Source organism: Silene latifolia, chromosome 5 (assembly GCF_048544455.1).
Source record: "Silene latifolia isolate original U9 population chromosome 5, ASM4854445v1, whole genome shotgun sequence".
Taxonomy (NCBI): Eukaryota; Viridiplantae; Streptophyta; class Magnoliopsida; order Caryophyllales; family Caryophyllaceae; genus Silene; species Silene latifolia.
The window spans coordinates 40,505,914-40,526,778 of NC_133530.1; the positions used below are offsets into that span (position 1 = coordinate 40,505,914).

Sequence of the window (20,865 nt, forward strand, 5' to 3'; positions counted from 1 at the left end):
GGAAACAGGAGATGAATGTGGATCCTCTTCAAATAGCTCGTTCTCGTAGTAACTAGACAGAGTACTCAGCTCTTCCTCTGTCGGCAATACTCTAGATAATCGTCTCAACTCACGGAAAGTCTTCTCAATCTCGGGATTGAACGGTAGTAATTCACCACCTTGTGACCTGCGCATAAGAAGAAACTACAAAAAGAATATGAGAATAGTTTAAGGAACGAATGTCCCTTAAACTAAGAAAAAGACTAAAAATAAAACAACTAAAAATTTTAAACAATTGCCTCCCCGGCAACGGCGCCAAAATTTGATGTCGGTCGTTGTGTGCACCAAAGATAAAATTTATAATTCCTATTAAAACTTACAGAAGCTAGCGGTAACAGGGTCCAACCACAGGGAGGCGATGCAATTATTAGTTGTCTAATTTTAAATCCTAAGGTAACAAATGGGGGGGTTGAGTTGATTTGGTCTATAGCTAAAGGCAATAAAAGACAGTAAACTAATTAAACGGATAAAATCAAGAATTAAAAGGGTGTTAAGATGGTCGGTTCACTGTAGTTCGGCGGCAGCATACTAGGTAGGCCTGAAATAAATAACGTGAGACGGGAAACTAAGAAGTCCTCTCGGTCCAGTCTTAACAAGCAGCATCTTTCGATCTCGCTACAAGTCCCTAATATCACTAGTACTGACTCTCATCCTGAAAAGTGACTAAAAACCTAAACTTTACCTATCTTTCGATCTTAGAATAGTTTAGTCATTTTAATTGGTAGTCTAACAACCTTCCCTATCTTTCGATCTAATGGGTCAGTCATTTCCTAAGCATTCAACTAGTCGCGTGCACTCGATTCGTCAAATATAGAATTTAAATCAATTAAAACGAAGACAATCTCAGCGTGGCCAGTCGATCGACCAGGGAACCCAGTCGATCGACCGGCATGCGATTTCAGGTAATGCTAATCTTAATACCGCCTAACCTACAGATCCCCTACATCCTAGCACAGGTTATTTAGCTACTCATGACTATTATGAAAATAACAACAAGATTAATGAAATAAACTACTGAATTCATGCTTGAGATAATTGAATAAACAAATAACATAAACGATAATTTTGGCTTCGGGAAACTAACTAGCAATTCTATACTACAACGAAATAGAGCAAACTGAAATAAGAGCAGGAGTATACCAAACGGAATTGCAGAATAATGATCCCAAAAACCGAATGCAAAAGTAATTGTATTGAAAATGAGAACAATATTTAGAACCCTAATTCGATAATAGAACTTGATAAAATGAATGAAAATTAGATTCAAAACTCGATCCTTATTCTGAATGCTAAAGCTACGTTATATAGGAATACAACGTAGTTCTTATTCCTTAACCTAATGTACTATGGGCTTCTTAATTCTCGATCTTTTAATTCACGTCTGGAATAGCGGCTTGGTCGATCGACCATGCAAGGCAGTCGATCGATCGCTCTTACGAACGAGAGCTACTGGAACTCGCGGGTTGGTCGATCGACTGAAGGCAGCGGTCGATCGACTGAAGTAGCTGATGTTGACATCTAACTTCTCGTGGATTTGTCTTTCGGGCCTCGAAATGCGCACCAAGCTCGTTCCTTGAGTAAATACTTCATGTCAAATGCAATGCAATGTTCTCGGGGACGGATTTTAGCTCAATATCTACTCATTTTCACATAAATCTACAATATTACATAAAAATACGAAAGTAGACGAAATGGGGCAAATAGTAGCATAAACTACACAAATGAGCTCTGAAATGCGTGTAAAATGGGGTGTAAAACATCATATAAATGACACGCATCAAACTTTGATACCGTCGTTGTGACAGGGTGGCGGATGTGCATTGATTATAGACAGTTGAATGCCGCCACCAAGAAAGATCATTTCCCCCTCCCTTTTGTTGACCAAATGACTGAAAGACTTGCTTCTAACAAAATTTTCTGTTTTCTAGACGGATATTCAGGGTTCTTTCAGATCCCCATTCATCCGGACGATCAGAGTAAGACCACTTTTACCTGTCCACAGGGTGTTTTTGCGTACCGCAGGATGCCCTTCGGATTGTGTAACGCCCCAGCTACCTTTCAGAAGTGCATGATGGGGATTTTTTCTGATTATATAGAGAACATTATAGAGGTATTTATGGATGATTTCTCAGTTTGTGGTAATGACTTTGATCGTTGTTTAGCTAACCTTGATAAAGTCATGCAGCGTTGTATTGATGTTAATCTTGTTTTAAACTGGGAAAAATGTCAGTTCATGGTAAATGAGGGAGTTGTGTTAGGGCATCTGATTTCTGATAAGGGTATACATGTTGATAAGGCAAAAGTGCAGGTGATTGAGCAATTGCCTCCTCCCGTGAATGTTAAAGGAGTGAGGAGTTTCCTTGGTCACGCTGGTTTTTATCGGCGTTTCATTAAGGATTTTTCAAAAATTGCTAAACCACTTACACAATTGCTCCTTAAGGATGTTGTCTTTGAGTTTACTGATGAGTGCCTTTTAGCTTTTAACAGGTTAAAGGAGGCTCTAGTTTCTGCACCAATCATTCAGCCGCCTGATTGGGACCTCCCATTTGAGATTATGTGTGATGCCAACGATTATGCGATTGGTGCAGTTTTGGGACAGCGGAAAAATAAAGCTTTGAATGCCATATATTATGCGAGCCGAACTCTGGATGAGGCTCAAGTCAATTATTATACCACTGAGAAGGAGTTTCTAGCTGTAGTTTTTGCCTTAGACAAATTTCGGTCTTATTTGTTAGGTTCTAAGGTTGTTATTTATAGTGACCATGGAGCGCTGAAGACTCTCTTTCTTAAGAAGGATGCGAAGCCGAGGCTTTTGAGGTGGATACTCCTTTTGCAGGAGTTTGATTTGGAGATCAAAGATAAGAAGGGAGCAGAGAATGTGGTGGCTGACCATTTATCTCGTCTGCAGCTGACAGAAAGGGAGGATTCGTTACCTATTAATGATTCTTTTCCTGATGAGAGTCTGTTAGCTATTACTACTTCAGGGTCTTATCCACCCCCATGGTTTGCTGATTATGCTAATTTTGCTGTGACAGGTAAGATACCACCCGAGCTTTCATGGCAGCAGAAGAAGCGGTTCACTTATGATGCTAGACAATACTTTTGGGATGATCCTTATGTTTTCAAGGAATGCGCAGACGGTCTTATCCGGAGATGTGTGCCTCAATGGGAGGTGAAGGATATCCTAGAAGCCTGCCACTCTTCTGTCTATGGTGGTCACCATGGTCCGTCCCGGACTGTGGCTAAGGTACTCCAATCTGGTTTCTATTGGCCAACTTTGCATGCAGATAGTCAAAATTTTGTTGTTGAGTGCGATGCTTGTCAAAGATCGGGGAATATTTCAAAGAGACATGAGATGCCACAGGTAGGCATTCTAGAGGTTGAGATTTTCGATGTCTGGGACATTGATTATCAAGGACTATTTCCGAGCAGTCAAGGTAATTAATATATCCTCGTAGCTGTAGATTATGTGTCCAAATGGGTAGAAGCTATCGCTACTCCCCATTGCGACGCAAAGGCCGTGATTAAACTGTTTAAAAAGATTATTTTCCCTCGTTTTGGTGTCCATAGGGTTGTCATTAGCGATGGTGGAATGCATTTTAAAGAGAAACAACTTAGTGCTTTATTGACTAAATTCGGTGTCCAACATTGTAGAGGTTTGGGGTATCATCCCCAAACTAGTGGTCAGGTTGAGATTTATAACCGGGAATTGAAAGAAGTTTTAGCTAAAGTTGTTTCTAAATCACGGAAAGATTGGAGTCTTAAGTTAGATGATGTCTTATGGGCTTATAGGACTGCGTTTAAAACGCCAATTGGGATGTCACCATTCCGATTGATTTATGGTAAGACATGTCATTTACCTTTTGAGTTGGAGCGTAAGTCTTGGTGGGCTATTTGTGATTTGAATTTGGATCCTAACCTCTCTCGTGAGAAATGTATGACACAGCTGAATGAGCTGGAGGAATTTAGGCTGCTGGCCTATGATAATGCTAGGATCTACAAAGAGAAAACGAAGTGCTGGCACGACAAGAGAATCATTAAGCGCGAGTTCCATATTGGCGATAAGGTACTTCTTTTTAATGCTCGTATCCGTTTATTTCCCGGTAAGCTGAAATCCAGGTGGACTGGCCCCTATACGGTCACAGCAGTTACAAAGTTCGGATCGGTTGAACTGGAGACCTCTGTTGGAGAAAGGTTCAAAGTTAATGGCCAATATGTGAAACATTATCACGGTGCAGACGATTTCGTTGGGAAGGTTGAAGTATTGTACTTCGACCCAATTTTAGAAGCTGTAAACTGAGGTAAAAAGGTCGTGCGGGACCTCTTAAACCAGTGCTAACCGGGAGGCAACCCGGCTTGTACTTTTTTGTTGTAATTAGGAACTTTACAGTTTTATTTCATTTAATTTGCATTAGGAGTTTTAGTTATTTGATTTTATTTAGCATTCACTTTTGTGGAAAGACGTGCGCCTTTGAGAATTTTTGCAGGAATTTATTTTATGCAAAGTGCGCGGGATGATTTACTGAATGTTTGCGAGAGAAAGACTGGAAATTTAAGTTGGCAAGGCAAATTTTAACATATATAAGATTAATTGCCAGCGTATGCAGTCGATCGACCAAGTTCCTCAATCGATCGACTGAGGAGAAAAAGGCAGAGGCTACTGTATAAGAGAGATTGGTCGATCGACTGGGTAATATAGTCGATCGACCACCACGCGACAATCAGAGAGCTGTATAAGGGAAGCCTGGTCGATCGACTGAGCCTGATAGTCGATCGACCCCTGCGTGAGATCAGAACGCAAGATTAATAGGGAAGTTTTATTTCATTCTTCATTCATTCTTTCACTTTCACTTAATCAAAATAATCAGGAAAACCCTTTGTTCTTCCCCTTTCTTGCGATTTTCCCCGCAAATCCCCCTTTATTCTCGATTTTCCTTGCTCAAATTCCTGAGTTCTCATTAAAGGTATGTCTCTAATCCTCTTCTAATCCTTTATTTTCGATTCTTGCTAAATCTCTATGCCCTTATTTCGAGCGATGTTGCCTTTTGATCGAAAAATCGATTTGAGGAAAATCGATTTGGGGTTGATTTCTTGTCGAATTTATGTTTTAAATGCCTTTGCTATCCTTTTCCCTTGATTTTCAAGACATCTTAGCAACTAGGAGGTGCTTAATTCCCTTTTCCCCAATTTTTCGAAACCCTAATTTCGTTTCAAATTCTGATTTTTGTTTCGGGTTTTCATAAATCGTCATTGTTAAAGGTTAAGGGAAGCTAGTTGCTAATTTGATTAATTTTGTAGGAAGCAACAATGATGAAAGGAAAGTAGACGATGTTCGAAGGTCAGTCCAATTAGGGAGCTGCCAAACGGCCGCGGGGTCCGCCATTGATGATCGAGGATACTACGGATAGTCTACCTGACTATCCGCAGGTTACTTTCTCCACCTCTACTCAGCGAGCAAAATTCGCTCTCTTTGTCGGAAAAATGAAAGTTCAGGCCACTCGTTTTCTTCACAGGCCAACTTTAGAGAAATTAGGTTGTTTTGAGTCTGTTGTGTCTCTGCTAAATGGGACAGGAATGTCGGGTCTTGTGGACATGGCTGAGTTCACTTACTACACTTTGACCCTCGAGTTTTTCTCGTCTTTTGCCTTTGACCAGGCTTCCTTTGAAGCCAACGAGAGTAGCTCTTGCATTTCTTTTCGGCTATTCAATGTCACATACTCTTTAACATTGGCCGAATTTGCTGGTTATTTGGATCTTTATTTCGGGGGTAACACCTCGAAAACTTCTGATGTACATCGGGTGATGTGGTCGTGTATCTCTGACTAGAACGGTCCTAAGAGGACGGGCACTTCCGTTCACTTACCCCCTTTTCGCTATTTTTTACGGCTGATGGGTAATACCATTTTCGGCCGCAAGAAGTCAAATAATGTGAATGCCATTGAATTATCTATCTTGGCGGGCTATCTGAACATTGAAAGTCGGGTAGCTCGTATCTATAACATAGCTTATTTGACCGATGCTCACTTTCATACTATAAGTGAGGGCTCTTTGGCCACTATTGTTTGTGGTGGGTTGGTGACGCGTATCGCCAACCGTCTAGTTCTTCTTTTCCCTCGAGAGGAGGCCCCTATTGATCCTGATTTATGCTTCATGGATCTTGCCTACGCGAGGTCTGTGAAGTGGGTCGATAGTCGGAGTCGGTGGAAGATTGACTCTTTCATCTGCGACCGCATCCCTGTCCTTGGCCTCCCTCCTATCCTGCCCCTTACCACTGTTTTGGGGGCAGCTCGCCCGCCCTTGCCTAGCTACAGGCTCCCTATTGGGGCGGGCACCGCTACTGCTAGCACTTCGAGGCGAGATCGTGCCTCCTTTTCACAGGCCTCCTCCTCCTCTACTCCTGCCCCCACGGGTTTCCCGGCCACTTTTCGTCCCCCTCCACCTATGGTTATCCTTACGGTCATGGACCAAAGGGCGGTTTCACGTGTGTTGGGTGACCTGTGCAGGAGTTTTGATCAGCACAGATTAGACACGGCCCTGGCCCTGTACCCAGTTTACGAGGAGTACGCTCGGACGGGGATGCTCCCACGAGGTGCCTGGACTCACCCGTCCTTCTTTGTTCCTCCGGTGGGCGGTTACCCTCAGCCTGCCACGAGAGTTGCTCCCACTACTACTACTGTCGCCGCTGCTGAGGCGGAGGAGGAGCACGACTCGGGGTCCGAGGAGGATAGTGGTTCTGAGTATGATGGTGGTGACTAGACGCATTCCGACCTCCCCCGTTTTTGGCTGGTTTGGGGAGGTCGTTTTTTGTGAGTTTCCTATCCTTTTTTTGTTAGTTTCCTTTTCTTTTGTTGTTGCTTTTATTCCTCCCTATATTGTTGTGAATGCTGGTGATTTGCTGCTGAGCACAATGAGGGCATTGTGCGTTTTGGTTTGGGGAGGGTATTTGCATATGTCTATTGCATCTGCATTTGTTTTTTATTGCATTTCAGTCACACGTTTATTGCATTTTAGCTTGCATTTGTTAATTTCTTTAAAAAAAAAAAAAATTACAAATACTACAAAAACAAAGAAAAAAATCGAAAAAATTCATAAAAATCAAAAATATCACGTTTACTTTTGCATATAGTCGAGTCGGATTGGAGTTTATTAATGATGACATCGCACTATTAGTCAAACATATGCCATTCCTTGCCTTTTCACAACTGCTTAGCGAGAATTAAAAGTGATTTCTCAAATTTTGTTATGGAATTTACTTCAGGTTACTAGACTTGATTCATTTATTTTTGGCAAACTACTTATACTTTCTGAGATATAGAGCCTATAACTGGTGACATTCATGACCGGTTAATTTAGGATTGAGAGTAGTACTCCCGTCATTTCATGTTTTGCATGTGTATGAGTTTTGATTGCTTATTGCCTGTACGCATCGGTTTGTGGTCGGTATTACATGTTTTGAGAACTATTGCATCTCCCCCTTTCTCATTTTACCCCATTTAACTCCGCTATAAGCCATATCTGCCAGTTGCCCTCAACTACATCCCATACTTAGCCTACCATTATGCCGAGCTAGGTAGTAGTAGAGGAATTTGTCGAATTATAGCAGTTTTGGTTCGTTTCTGTACTGTTGGAGTGAGTATTTATGAGAATTGCAGGAGTTGCTAATGTGTCAGCCTGAAAAAGAGAAAGCCAGGAGAGAAAAAAAAAACTCAGAAAAATGAAAGAAAAAGGGAAGTTGATCTGGACAGTGAGTATAGTCCAGCAGAGGTGGTCGATCGACTGGGTCTGATGGTCGATCGACTGCCCATCCAGAAAAAAAAAAAGAAAAAAGAGAAAAAAAAAATAATAATTCGGCTGAGTTGAGAATACACCTCATGTGCTTATTTTATGAATTGGAAGTGTCTGTTTTGGGATAGTGTGTTGCCTAGACATTTAGAGGCAATGGTTTTTATTTCGAGTTGAAGGAACGGGATACGGTTTCTGATGGTTTGTTAGGCACTAGCTTGGCTTCTTACCCTCACATTTCCATACTTGTTTTGCCCTTTTTCTTCCCACTTAACCTCACACATCCAAATCGTGCAATAGTTCGGCATGTAATGGTCCTTGACGGTGGTTATGCGTGTGTACGGTAGCTAGAATCATTATTCATACTAGTCAAGCATACATGTTTTGTCGGTCGCAGTCTAGGTGAGAGTCTGTGTTTTCTTCCCTCTCTTCTACATATATATTCTTACCATTTGCCTTGCTGAGGGAAGAGTAACCCGGGAGAGTCCAAATTTATGAATCTTGCAAGGTCGAACTCCTGATTTAATTCCATAATATGCATAAATTTGTTCTCTTGCTTTGAGCTTTGCAGTAGTTGATTATGTGCATTAAACGGTTTACATTGACTTGTAGCTAGCTCTGAGATATACTCCTTTCCATTAGGTTTTTAGTTGGGTCATAGTGCTTGCTTGGGGACAAGCAAGGTTTGGTTTGGGGAGATTTGATACGTGCATATTCTATACACTTTATTCGCAGTTTTGGCACGTATTTCTATGCGTATTTGTTAGCTTAAAGCTACTATTTCTCCCGAAATGGTTTACTTTGCAATTTCTATGATTTATTGTAGGAATGAGTGGAAGTGAGCTAAACCAAGCTTAAATCGTCCTCCGGAAGCGACTTTATGGAAACTTGGAAGATGGGAGTTCGGACTCGTTCACCTCGGGATGCGTGCATGGAGTGAAGAGGCTGTTTTGAAGAGAAGAAGATGTTTCTGCACAGTGTAGTTGGTCGATCGACCAACATCTTCAGTCGATCGACCGTGGACGTTCAGCAGGAGATACTGCACTGCACTGGCTAGTCGATCGACCGCTGCCCTTAGTCGATCGACCAGGCCGCGAGGCTGAGATTTATTTTACGCTTTAGACTTTTGAAAGCCCAATTGTAATTAACTTTTGGAGCATGTTTATCAGTAGAACGGAGGAACAATTTTAGGTTATGCTTTTTATTATTCAAGAACTGTTTTTAGATCTAGTTTAGAGACAAGAAAGTGAGACGACGGATTCCAATTTCAATTACTTTGTTCATCAATTCTTTAGTAAGCTCTTTAATGCAATTTCCTTCTTCTTTTATTTCTTGTTAATTCAATTCTTGTTGTTACTAGTTTTTATTCAAGAAATTCAATTTTAATCTTTTGTCCTTAATTCATTTTCAATCATGTCAATTTCATTGTATGCCTTCAATTTTGCAATTGTTATAATTTTAATCATGCATAGCTAATCTTCTTGATTGGGAACGAGGTGAGCCATGGTGTAAATTAGGTCGATTTTAGTAGTATGATTTCTTCCGTATCGATCTTACTTCCTTTTGATAAATCCATCTTCCTAGATTGAAAGATTAGTAGGTTAGATTTAGTTGTGGAATTTCCTTTGAGCGAAAGCTTGAGAAAATTCTAGGGAATTAAAAGACCGTAAGGTTAAATTTGAGCATAGATCGAAAGGCTTGCTCTTACTCCCTGAGACCGTTACAAGACCTCTGCTATCCCTTTGTGACCTGACCTTAGCCAACGGTGAACCGAAGTTCCTAATCTCTCTTTTATCTTATTTTAGAAACTCTTTATTTTGTCAATTAGTCTTTAGAATCAAACCAATTCAAAACCCCCATTTAAATTGTTACTTCAATAGATTAAAAATTAGCAAATAGAATTGATCTTGTCTCTCTGTGGTTCGACCCTTACTATCACTAGCTATAGTTTTAGTTCGGATTATAAATTTAATTTTGATACAAAATGACGGTATCAAAGGTCGTCCACTATGGATAGATCCCATCGGTTAGATAATACCCCGAGTTATAATGATTTCCATTAACCATATAGTTAACACGAGGTGCTCGCCCATTTATCATATCATCAAAAATAGGAGAGCGATGGAGTACAGTTAAGTCATTACAAGACCCTGGAATCCCAAAAAAAGAATGCCATATCCAAAGGTCTTGTGAGGCAACTGCTTCAAGAATGACAGTAGCTCTACCATTTCGGCCTTGATACATCCCCCTCCAACCAACCGGACAATTCTTCCATTGCCAATGCATGCAATCAATACTTCCCATCATTCCAGGGAGCCCTCGGTGAGCACCAATTTGTAGGAGCCTTTGGAGGTCAGTTGCATTAGGTGATCGTAAGTAATCTGCTCCAAATGCATTGATAACAGCTTCAGTAAATTTTTCTAATTCAACAAATGTTGTTGATTCACCAAGCCGGCAGTACTCATTTGTTCTAACGGCTTCTTCTCCATACGCTAACATGCGTAAGGTTGCAGTGCACTTCTGCAAAGATGATATTGGCACTCTACCACTTCCGTCAGGACCGGGAGAAAAAAATGTATCATAGGCTTCCACTGCTTGCTCTAGGCGAAGGAATACGTGTCGATGCATTCCAAATCTACATCGGAACAAGTTTGGAGGAAAGGTAGGATTAGGAGAGAAGTAGTCATTGTAGAGATTCTCGTGACCGGCCACGATTCCTCTCAATGTACCTTCTTTGATAAGGACGTCTTCGATGATTACGATTTATTATTCGAGGTACTTGAGATATAACATGAACAATAGCTTCTTCTATTATTTCATTTTCATTATTGTCATCGCTAAAGGATGAAGATGATGAGAATTCAAATGAAAAATCCATTTGAGGTGAAAAAGAAGGAAGATGAGTGTGATGAATAATACAACTAAGAGAATAAGTATATATCTATATATAGACAAGAGATATTATCCTATCTTATCCGTAATCTAGATAGAACCAACCATGAGCAAACAACTGGGATTCATTTATCCAATCGATATTATCCAATCTTATCCGTAATCTAGATAGAACTAACCATGATCAAACAACTGGGATTTCATTTATCCAATCGATATTATCTAATCATATCCGTAATCTAGATAGAACTAACCATGATCAAACAACTGGGATTTCATTTATCCAATCGATATTATCCAATCTTATCCGTAATCTAGATAGAACCAACCATGAGCAAACAACTGGGATTTCATTTATCCAATCGATATTATCCAATCTTATCCGTAATCTAGATAGAACCAACCATGAGCAAACAACCGGGATTTCATATTTTAAAAAAACAAACCAACATTTTGTGGATTTCACTCTACCACTCGAGGAATCAAATTGTTATCTCTCATTTTCCTAAAATTTCTAACATTTCTGTTTCATAAGGATCCATGATAAAATTAGAAAAAAAAATTTAGAAGGTAAAGGAAATAAAACAAGTAAGAAAGAAAATGGTGTGTTGATATATGTCAATATTCTTACTTATTTATAGAGAAAAAACTATGAATTGTAATCTAGTTAGACCAATCATGATCAAACACCTGGGATTTCATTTATCCAATCGATATTTTATCCAATCTTATCCGTAATCTGGATAGAACCAACCATGATCAAACAACTAGGATCTCATTTATCGATATTTATCTAATCTTATCTGTAATCTATATAGACCAACCATGATCAAACAACAGAGATTTAATTTATCCAATCGACATTATCCTATATTATCCGTAATCTGGATAGAACCAACCATGATCAAACAACTAGGATCTCATTTATTGATATTTATCCAATCTTATCTATAATCTATATAGACAAACCCTGGTCAAACATCAGAGATAAGTTTATCCAATCTTATCCGTAATCTGAATAGAACCAACCCTAATCTCTTCTCTATTTAAAGTAACCTAAACCAACCCATAATTTGCACACAACTCGCCTTCTCTTCTTTATTTTCTCTAAAATCTCTCTTATCATTTTTTTTATTCTTTATTATGCCTATAAATAATGTTGAAGAGGTTAATTATTTACAAATTAAAATTGATGAAATTGTTCTTTGGATTCCGTTATTATTCCACCGCCTAATGATAGTGGTGAATAATGACGTTATTTGGAACTTCTTCGACAAGGTGAACCCCATCTCACGTCACTAGCACTAATGATGGGATCGCGTTACAGGCACAATAATCCATATGTTCCTGATGAAAACATAACCAGAGGTACAGATATGTGTTATAATTAAATCGTTATAATATACATTTCCGCTTTTGCTTTTGTTAATTTTATACCTTTATGTTCTTATTCAGAAATTGTCATATTGTAGAGGGATGATTTAAGCAATCTGGAGGCTGAGGTTATTGAGTTATTCAAGAGGTGTGAAACGATCATCTCTCACATGACTATATATCACCTATGCATGGCCACCGGTGAGATATTCGCAGGCCTCCTTCAGAAGATCGAATTTTACGAGATTTATTGCGGTTACATTGAAGAGGAGTTATGAAAGCCAAAGAATTCTTCATCAGAACGTTATTCCACTGACTAAGGAATTAATTTGTGGCGTGGTTATGTTAACGGTAGTATTTCAAGTCTAATATATGTCGTTGTCATGAGTTGTCACCTTTGTTTACGTGTTATCTTTATTTCCGTCAGCTTTATTTACGTGTTAGCTTTATTTTTTATCAGTTTTATTTATGTGTTATCAGTTGTCAGTTATCAATATAATCGTTTTTATCAATGTTATTCAATTACCCCACAAATTACAAATCTTAAACGTCCATTAGAAAAGTGATATCTAATAGAGTAAAGAAAATCTTAGAAAGAAGAGAAGGAAAAGTATGTCAATATATATCAAATATAATTACCTATTTGTAGAGAAAAAAAATAGGAATTATGGTATAGTTATTTTTTTGAAAAAAAAAACAATTACAATTAATTTTTGGTAAAATTTAAAATTGAGCGGTAAATAATTCTTTGGTACAACCAAGTACTACATCCCAAACAGTGTGCCAAATTCAATTACATATTAATCTTTGTCGTTTTGTGCCAAATTCAATTAAAAAGTGTACTTTTTCTACTACAACCCCACTTTGTTCTCCTCGTCTTCTTCTGTGGTTTCTCACGCAGCGTTTCCTTCCTCATATAATCGCTGATGTATACTCATGGTTGGAGTTCTAATTTGTTCTAATTTTGCTCTTCCTCATTTTTTCAAGGAGTGTTATCCACATGGTTGTAGAAGCTATTAGGACACACCCTATTGTAAAGACTCGAAGAGTACGGTACGTTGAAGCTTTTATATTCCTTACAAATTGTATTCTTTACAATAAAGGTCATTGTTGTACATTAACTGGGTTATGTATGAATTACTCCTTTCAATGTTGGCATTTCAAAGGTCAACTTTGGAAATCTGTAACTATAATATACCGAAAACACATGAAACAATTATACTCTGTATAATATTGGTAGAAATCAAATCTAGCAAAACAAACAAAGCGGTGAAATTTGACTCGTAACCCGGCCAATTTTGTTTGTTAATGCATACCGACTTTAAACCTTCCATCCATAAATAAAGAACTTAAAAACAACATACGTGAGGCAATACAAGTTGTTGCAAGTCCAAAATAATCTCCCTTACTACTAAGAGAATAAAATTCTTAGGGGCCGTTTGGTTCAAACAATTAGAATGGAATGGAATGGATTCTAATACCAATGAGGTATGGAGTTAGAACCCTATACTTTGCTTGTTTGGTTTGATCTTGTAATGGATTCTAAATGTCATTCATATTGTTTGGTTCACATTTGGAATGGGTTCCTAATAATTTTGTTTTCTTCATTATAGATAACTAAAATAATATTATTTAAAATTATAATTAACTACAACAAATGCAAAAATCCAAATTACTCCATAAAAATTCATTGAACATGCTCATATATTACGACAATAGCAAAATATTCTAACACCAACAAAAATTCACATAACTATGAAAAATACGATAGTCTAAACATCACACGCATAAAAATTGTCAGAAAAATACACATCCAATTCAAGAGTAACTTATGTCTAATTAATTATGTATAAAGTTGTATAAAAAAACAAATTTTGTATAATCATATTTTCTTTTTTTTTTAGAAAAGATCATTATCATTAATAAAAAGTCATACGACATCTACAACATATGCCAAGCTCAATCGGATACAAATCGATTACAACCATAGGAAATAAATTCTTGTTCAAAGAATGAAACACTGCAACAGAGTCTCTATCATCGATTCGCCGCAAAAGGCTTTCATCCATAAGAGGGTCTCTGAATCTTCCTTGACGAGTATCCATTTCTTCTGACTTGATTGATTGTAGACATGAATCGGACAAAATATGTAAAACCATATAACGATCTATAACAACGCTGATCTTCTGCTGACTTATTAGAAAACTGCAAACGAACCAGAAAACGAAAGCTCTCAAACTGAGAGAAGGACACCACCGATAGACGGGGACAAAACCCTCAGAAAGAGAGACGAAACAAAAACAAAAGCGGAAATTAAACAAAAACATAAAGGAAACAATGCGGAACACGGGAAAAAAACGGAAGTCACCGCCTCCCTACCAACCCACAACACCGCCAGATCCAAGCACCACCCTGCCACACCACCTCAACAAACTCGTCCGATAAGACCCGAACAGCCCACATACACCACGTAGACCGAGAGGAACGGGCAGACCCGTACGATCCAGAACCGGGTGCGGGTAAGAAAGGGGAGGAGGGTTAATCGGAAGAGAGGAGACGGGTCACCGGAGAAAGGTCTTGAGAGACCCCATCCCCGGCGACATGGTAGGGGGTTGATGGGTGGCGGTGGGAGGAAGGAGGAGAACGGCGGCAGCAAAGGGGGAGGATTTAGGGTTTTGTTTTTTAGAGAGAAGGGGGAGAGAAAACTAGAGAGAGGATTATAATCATATTTTCATTTAAAGAACAAATAATTAAAAAAAATCATAATCAAAGCACTGCTAGTGGACGTGCATAAAGATTAATCAAACAAAAAAACCAAATTGAAGGCTATACACCTATACATACCTACGTACAAATGCATTAATCAAACAAAAAAAAATAAAAAATGAAAGTTATCGGCATACCTGACAATGGAGTTTCAAGGGGATATCAATGGACAATTAGGAATAGTAAGTACCGTTTTTTTTTTTTTTTTTTTTTTTTTTTTTTTTTTTTAGCTTTAGGGTTTGGATGGGGAGGAATGGAGTTAGAATTTTGAGATGAGACACTTGGGTATGAGATTCTAAGGGGTTGTAATGGATTTAGAACCCCTTGGGTATCAAACTCTATTCCAAAAGGGGCCAACCAAACACTTGAATGGATGGAATCAATTCCAATCCATTCCAAATGTCCCAACCAAACACCCCCTTAGTAGTTTTCCTGCCTAAGTTGCATAATCCTTATAGGTAGAGCTGATCAAGTGCGGGCCGACCCGTTTGGCCCAGCCCGTTCGGCCCGCTAAAATAGCGGGCTTGGACAAGAAAAATAAAAAATTAAACGGGTGACGGACAAGAAAAATAGGCCCGCTAAAATAAATGGACGGGCTTGGACTAAACAAAATTGCCCATGGGCGGCCCGCTAGGCCCGCTATTATTAGTAATCTCATAAAAGTCCTTAAACTCTCAATTCTCAGACGTTCTCTGCTCATTTCATTTGCAATTTTTACACTCTAAATCAATTAGTTAGAGCAAATGAATACTTTTGCCTTACGTATAAGTGGAAGATTGTCGGTATTTACACTTGTCATAAAAATTCTCCGAGATTGTACATGCTAACAGGTTGTCGTATAAAGATAGTACTTTTCAAGTACTTACACAGAAGTGTATGTAACCGCTAACGGTGCCGCGCAAATACCGAGGCAAAAATGAACTTTTGATGTTTGTAGTAGAACATTGCCAAACTTGTATTTTTTCCAAAATCTAGTAAACTTATCTTTTGAAAATGAGTATACTTTTTTAAGAGTAAGCTTTTAAAGATAATTGTTAAGATTTAGGGGGATGTAGCAATAACAAACTCGTGTTTTAATAAAAACACTAATTTTTGTATTTTATTTTAGTCAGGCCCACGGGCCGGCCCGCTCTCTTGAAGTGGGCGGGTACGGACAGTGGAAAATGGCCCGCTTAGCGGGCTCGGGCTATAAAATACGGCCCGTCGGGCACTTTTTAGCAGCTAGGCCCGGCCCATGTCCGGCCCAAGCCCGCTTTTGATCAGCTCTACTTATAGGGCCTATTTATTTGATTATTAAATCATTGGGAATGAGAATGAGAATGGATAAAAGCCCACTAAATTGTAGTTAAATGTACACCTCGCTATATTAGAATAATCTAGGGTATTATTATACAATCTCCATAATTACACACTAAAATTACGCAATTTATTTTCGCTGTACAATTTTTACTCAGCATAGTACTTTTTACGCTAAACTTTCCATTTGTCTACCCTTATCTAAAAAACATCAACCCTAATTCTCTCTACCTTCTCTCTATTGTTAAAGCATTAACCTTCTTCATCCTCTTTAAAATTCTTCAATATGAATGATTATTCGAGTGACGATTAGGTATATAATTCTTCAATTCGGTTCGCCGGCACAGGTCGAACAACAACGGTTGGCCGACGAGTAATCTTGTACTGGTTACCGACATAGTTACAGGGAGTAGACCAAAACAATAAAAAAAATGATATATTAATAATCAAAAACCTAACTTTGAATGAAGAAATATGATTAGCTAGCCTCCTCCTCACTCAGCCATTTGTAAACCAGCTTTGATTGGTTCATATTTATGATTCACAGTAGTACGTAACAATGGTGTCGATCTGTTTTTTTTTTTTTTCAATGTAGTATTTATCAATACACATAAAAATAATTATTTATGCTCACCAAAATAATTTATTAATCAGTACATGATTAACATAGCATTAACTTTTAACATATATCCTCACCGTCGGCAGGCAGTCGGCCGACGAACCACCCTAATGTTTTGTTCATGAACAATAGAAGAATGAAATTAGAAGATTATGGGTAAGTGACATTAGAGAAAATAGGTTAGAGAAAAATTAGATGGGGAAAATGAGAGGGGTATAATTGTCAATAGTGTTATGAGATGAGTAAAATGTGTACTGCGAAAATCAGCACCCTAAAATTATTATGTAATCATCCATCTCTTTAATCTACGAATTACGCATGACATAAAACTTGTCTAATTTATTATGCAATCATCACCATAATTATCATCCTTCATCGGTTACACACTAAAATTACGCAAATTTGCTTCTTATGCAATCTTTACCATAAATATTTTTCATCAGCTTAAACTTTGTATGTATTAAGTTAAAATATGAATAAGAAAGTTTATTACAAATACATATTTGATCTGATAATATAAATCCCACGAGATTTATGCCTTTAGTGAATATAATAATATATAATAATATTTATTTTCTGAATAAAGTTGACAAAGTAATCAAGTAAAATTCATTAATTTATTCGGATTAAGAGTGTTGACCTTCCTATTTTATTTATTTTAATTAATATGAAATATTATCAATATAATCAATCAATACTATATATTAAATCCAGAAACCAAGGGATTTCAATGTAATCAAAGAAATTTATACAAATTAATTATACTATATAGTTTTAAATCACTAGCACCGTGTGATGGACCCGATTAAGGGATTTCAATGCAAATATTATATAGTTTGGGTTAAAATTAAATATGATAGAAGCTTGATAATTTTCCTAAACATTTGAAAGAGACTAAAACATGGTCAATTTCCTTAAAATAAAATAATTAATTAAGATGGTCAATTTCAAGGTTTCTAAAAGAAAGAAGATGCTTGGTAATTGTCCTAAATATTTATAGAAGAATAGAAGATGGTCAATTTCCTTAAAATAAAATAATTAATTAGTATAAAAATGCACACTTATGGTATTAATTATTATCATCACAAAATTATATATTAAAATTAAAATCTATGCAGTTTTATTAAACTTTATAGTTTATTAGATGTATAGAGATATTAATTATTTAAAATACAAAAATATAATATAAGTAGGTTATAAATAATTCAAGTTAGATTCCATAATCTATAATATTGCATAATTCTTTCGATTTGATTTAACGCATATATGTAATATATGTAATATAAATATATAATTCTCTTAAAATTGCATGCCTAAGTAGTAAAAGTAATTTCGTCATTAAAGAAAAGAATTGTAGTAACATTGGACGATATAGCTATATGATAGTAATCACTCAGTTGAATAGTAAAAGTAACAATATTATCAGCGAGATTAGTGAAAGTGATAGAAACAACAACGAGAGTAGTGAAATAATCAATATTAATACGACAATAGTGAAAGTAACAATAATTACGACGGGAGTAGTGAAATTATCAATATTAATGCGGCAGTAGTGATAGTAACAATAATTACGGCGGGAGTAGTGAAAGTAACAATGATTCCGGGAAAAGTAGTGAAATGTTATTATTATTGTTTCATTAATAAGAGTAAAATAATGTACCAAAAAAATTAATAAGAGTAAAATATTAATAGTGGGAGTAGTGAATGTCTCAAAATTTATTTCATCGTAATTTTAGAATATGTCATTGAAAAATATATTATTGATAAATTTATGGGTTATACAGCTTTAAGTAATTTATTTAATGAAAAAAAAAAAAATTAATGGTAAGTAGAGGTAGCCCGGGCGAAGCCGGGCACCAATACTAGTCACCAAAAAAACTGAAAACCAGTTCAAACTGATATTCTAAATGCAAACATCTCTCAATTTCATCTAAAAAAATTATCGTGTTGTATACTTGTGGCGATCGATTTTTAGTGTGCAAACATTTGTGTTTTTGTTATTTTATTGAAATAATTGTTGTTTTATTTGATACTCGTATACTTTCCCGTATTTTTAATCATTAGTAATTAACCTAAATCGATAAATGGCTGAGACGGTGGGAGCAGCGTATGACCTGATTGTTAATGATGGATGGTTCATATTATATTCTGTTTTGTATTAGGGAATTTTATTGATTGATTGATTGATACTCAATTTCTTATTTTATAATTGTAATTTGTTCGCTTTGGGTTTCTGAGAATTTAAGTATTAAATTGGTGCTTTTGATTATGTGTAGGTGATGCAAATCTTTGTAAAGACCCTTACAGGCAAGACCATTACTCTCGAGGTCGAGAGTTCTGATACAATCGACAATGTTAAAACCAAAATTCAGGATAAGGAGGGCATTCCTCCAGACCAGCAAAGGCTGATCTTTGCAGGCAAGCAGCTTGAGGACGGCCGAACACTCGCTGATTACAACATTCAAAAAGAGTCTACTCTTCACCTTGTACTTCGTTTAAGGGGAGGCATGCAGATTTTTGTTAAAACTCTGACTGGAAAGACTATTACTCTTGAGGTCGAAAGCTCTGACACTATCGACAATGTCAAAACCAAGATTCAGGACAAGGAGGGCATTCCTCCTGATCAGCAAAGGCTGATTTTTGCTGGAAAACAACTTGAGGATGGCCGAACCCTCGCAGATTACAACATTCAAAAGGAGTCCACTCTCCATCTTGTCCTTCGTCTGAGGGGAGGAATGCAGATCTTTGTCAAGACCCTTACTGGCAAGACCATTACTCTTGAGGTCGAGAGCTCTGACACCATTGACAATGTCAAAACTAAGATTCAGGACAAGGAGGGCATCCCACCAGACCAGCAAAGGCTTATCTTTGCCGGTAAGCAGTTGGAGGATGGACGTACTTTGGCCGACTATAACATACAGAAGGAGTCAACCCTCCATCTTGTCCTGCGTCTGAGGGGAGGTATGCAGATTTTTGTCAAAACGCTGACCGGGAAAACCATCACCCTTGAAGTTGAGAGCTCAGACACCATTGATAATGTCAAAACCAAGATTCAGGATAAAGAAGGTATCCCCCCGGACCAGCAAAGGCTGATCTTTGCCGGAAAGCAACTTGAGGATGGCCGTACCCTGGCTGACTACAACATCCAGAAAGAGTCCACCCTCCATTTGGTGCTCCGTCTGAGAGGCGGGATGCAGATTTTCGTGAAAACTCTTACCGGGAAGACCATCACCCTGGAAGTTGAGAGTTCGGACACTGTCGATAATGTTAAGACGAAAATCCAGGACAAGGAAGGGATCCCTCCAGATCAGCAGAGGTTGATCTTTGCAGGGAAGCAGTTGGAGGATGGGCGCACTTTGGCTGACTATAATATTCAGAAGGAATCCACGCTCCACCTTGTCCTCCGCCTTCGTGGTGGTTCCGTTGTCTGTTGTTAGACCCGTGTTGGATTTGTTACTCTTTCTTGTGTGCGATGTTCTTAATTCGCTGTTTAGTTACTATTGCTTTTTTCTGAGCCATGGACAAGTTATGAAATCATGATCTCGTATAAGCAATTACGTGAATAAAAGTCCCATTTATGTCTAATTTGTGTGGTGCTGGTATATCCATCAGAATTTCTTGGTATTCTTTGCTCTACAGTATCAACTGCGATCATGTCGTCGTTCTTGTTCCTGTGTTTTTACCAGTTAAAATTTGAATTCTTGTGTTTTACTTGTCCAAAATCTACCTTGTCCCGGCCCCCGGTCTGTGAAGATAACCCCAAAATGATCGTACCCGAAGAAGCCGTGGTCTGTGTCTCTGTGAAAATAACCCCAAAAGATCGTAGCCCATAGGAAAGTCTTGACTTGGGCCAGGGTATCGAATCCTGGTAATTTTGTAGAACCTAATACTAGTCCGAAAGATAGGTTATCTAGGGTACCCTATAATTCAAGACCATCTCATGGTAGATTTAACATTTGTAGTGCAAGACTGCAAGCTAATACAATAAATTGAGCAAGTTTATCTTGTGATGGACATATCCGTCACAAATTCGCGACGGGTTAAGTATTACTTATGTGGGTACTTGTTATTCTCTAGGCTTTGAATTTTTTGGCAAA

General features: G+C 37.8%; 2 protein-coding genes across 2 annotated transcripts; one reads left to right on the top strand and one right to left on the bottom strand.

The window, feature by feature from the left end:
• Window positions 1–9,828: 9,828 nt before the first annotated feature.
• On the bottom strand, window positions 9,829–10,449 carry LOC141655263 (uncharacterized). The gene has a single exon (XM_074462350.1). The coding sequence runs from the start codon at window positions 10,447–10,449 to the stop codon at window positions 9,829–9,831; it is 621 nt and encodes a 206-aa protein (XP_074318451.1).
• An 8,555-nt stretch (window positions 10,450–19,004) lies between these two features.
• LOC141657314 (polyubiquitin 4) lies at window positions 19,005–20,353 on the top strand. The gene has a single exon (XM_074464494.1). It carries the CDS (start codon window positions 19,048–19,050, stop codon window positions 20,203–20,205), a length of 1,158 nt encoding a protein of 385 aa, XP_074320595.1. The 5' UTR covers window positions 19,005–19,047; the 3' UTR covers window positions 20,206–20,353.
• The last annotated feature ends 512 nt before the right edge of the window (window positions 20,354–20,865 follow it).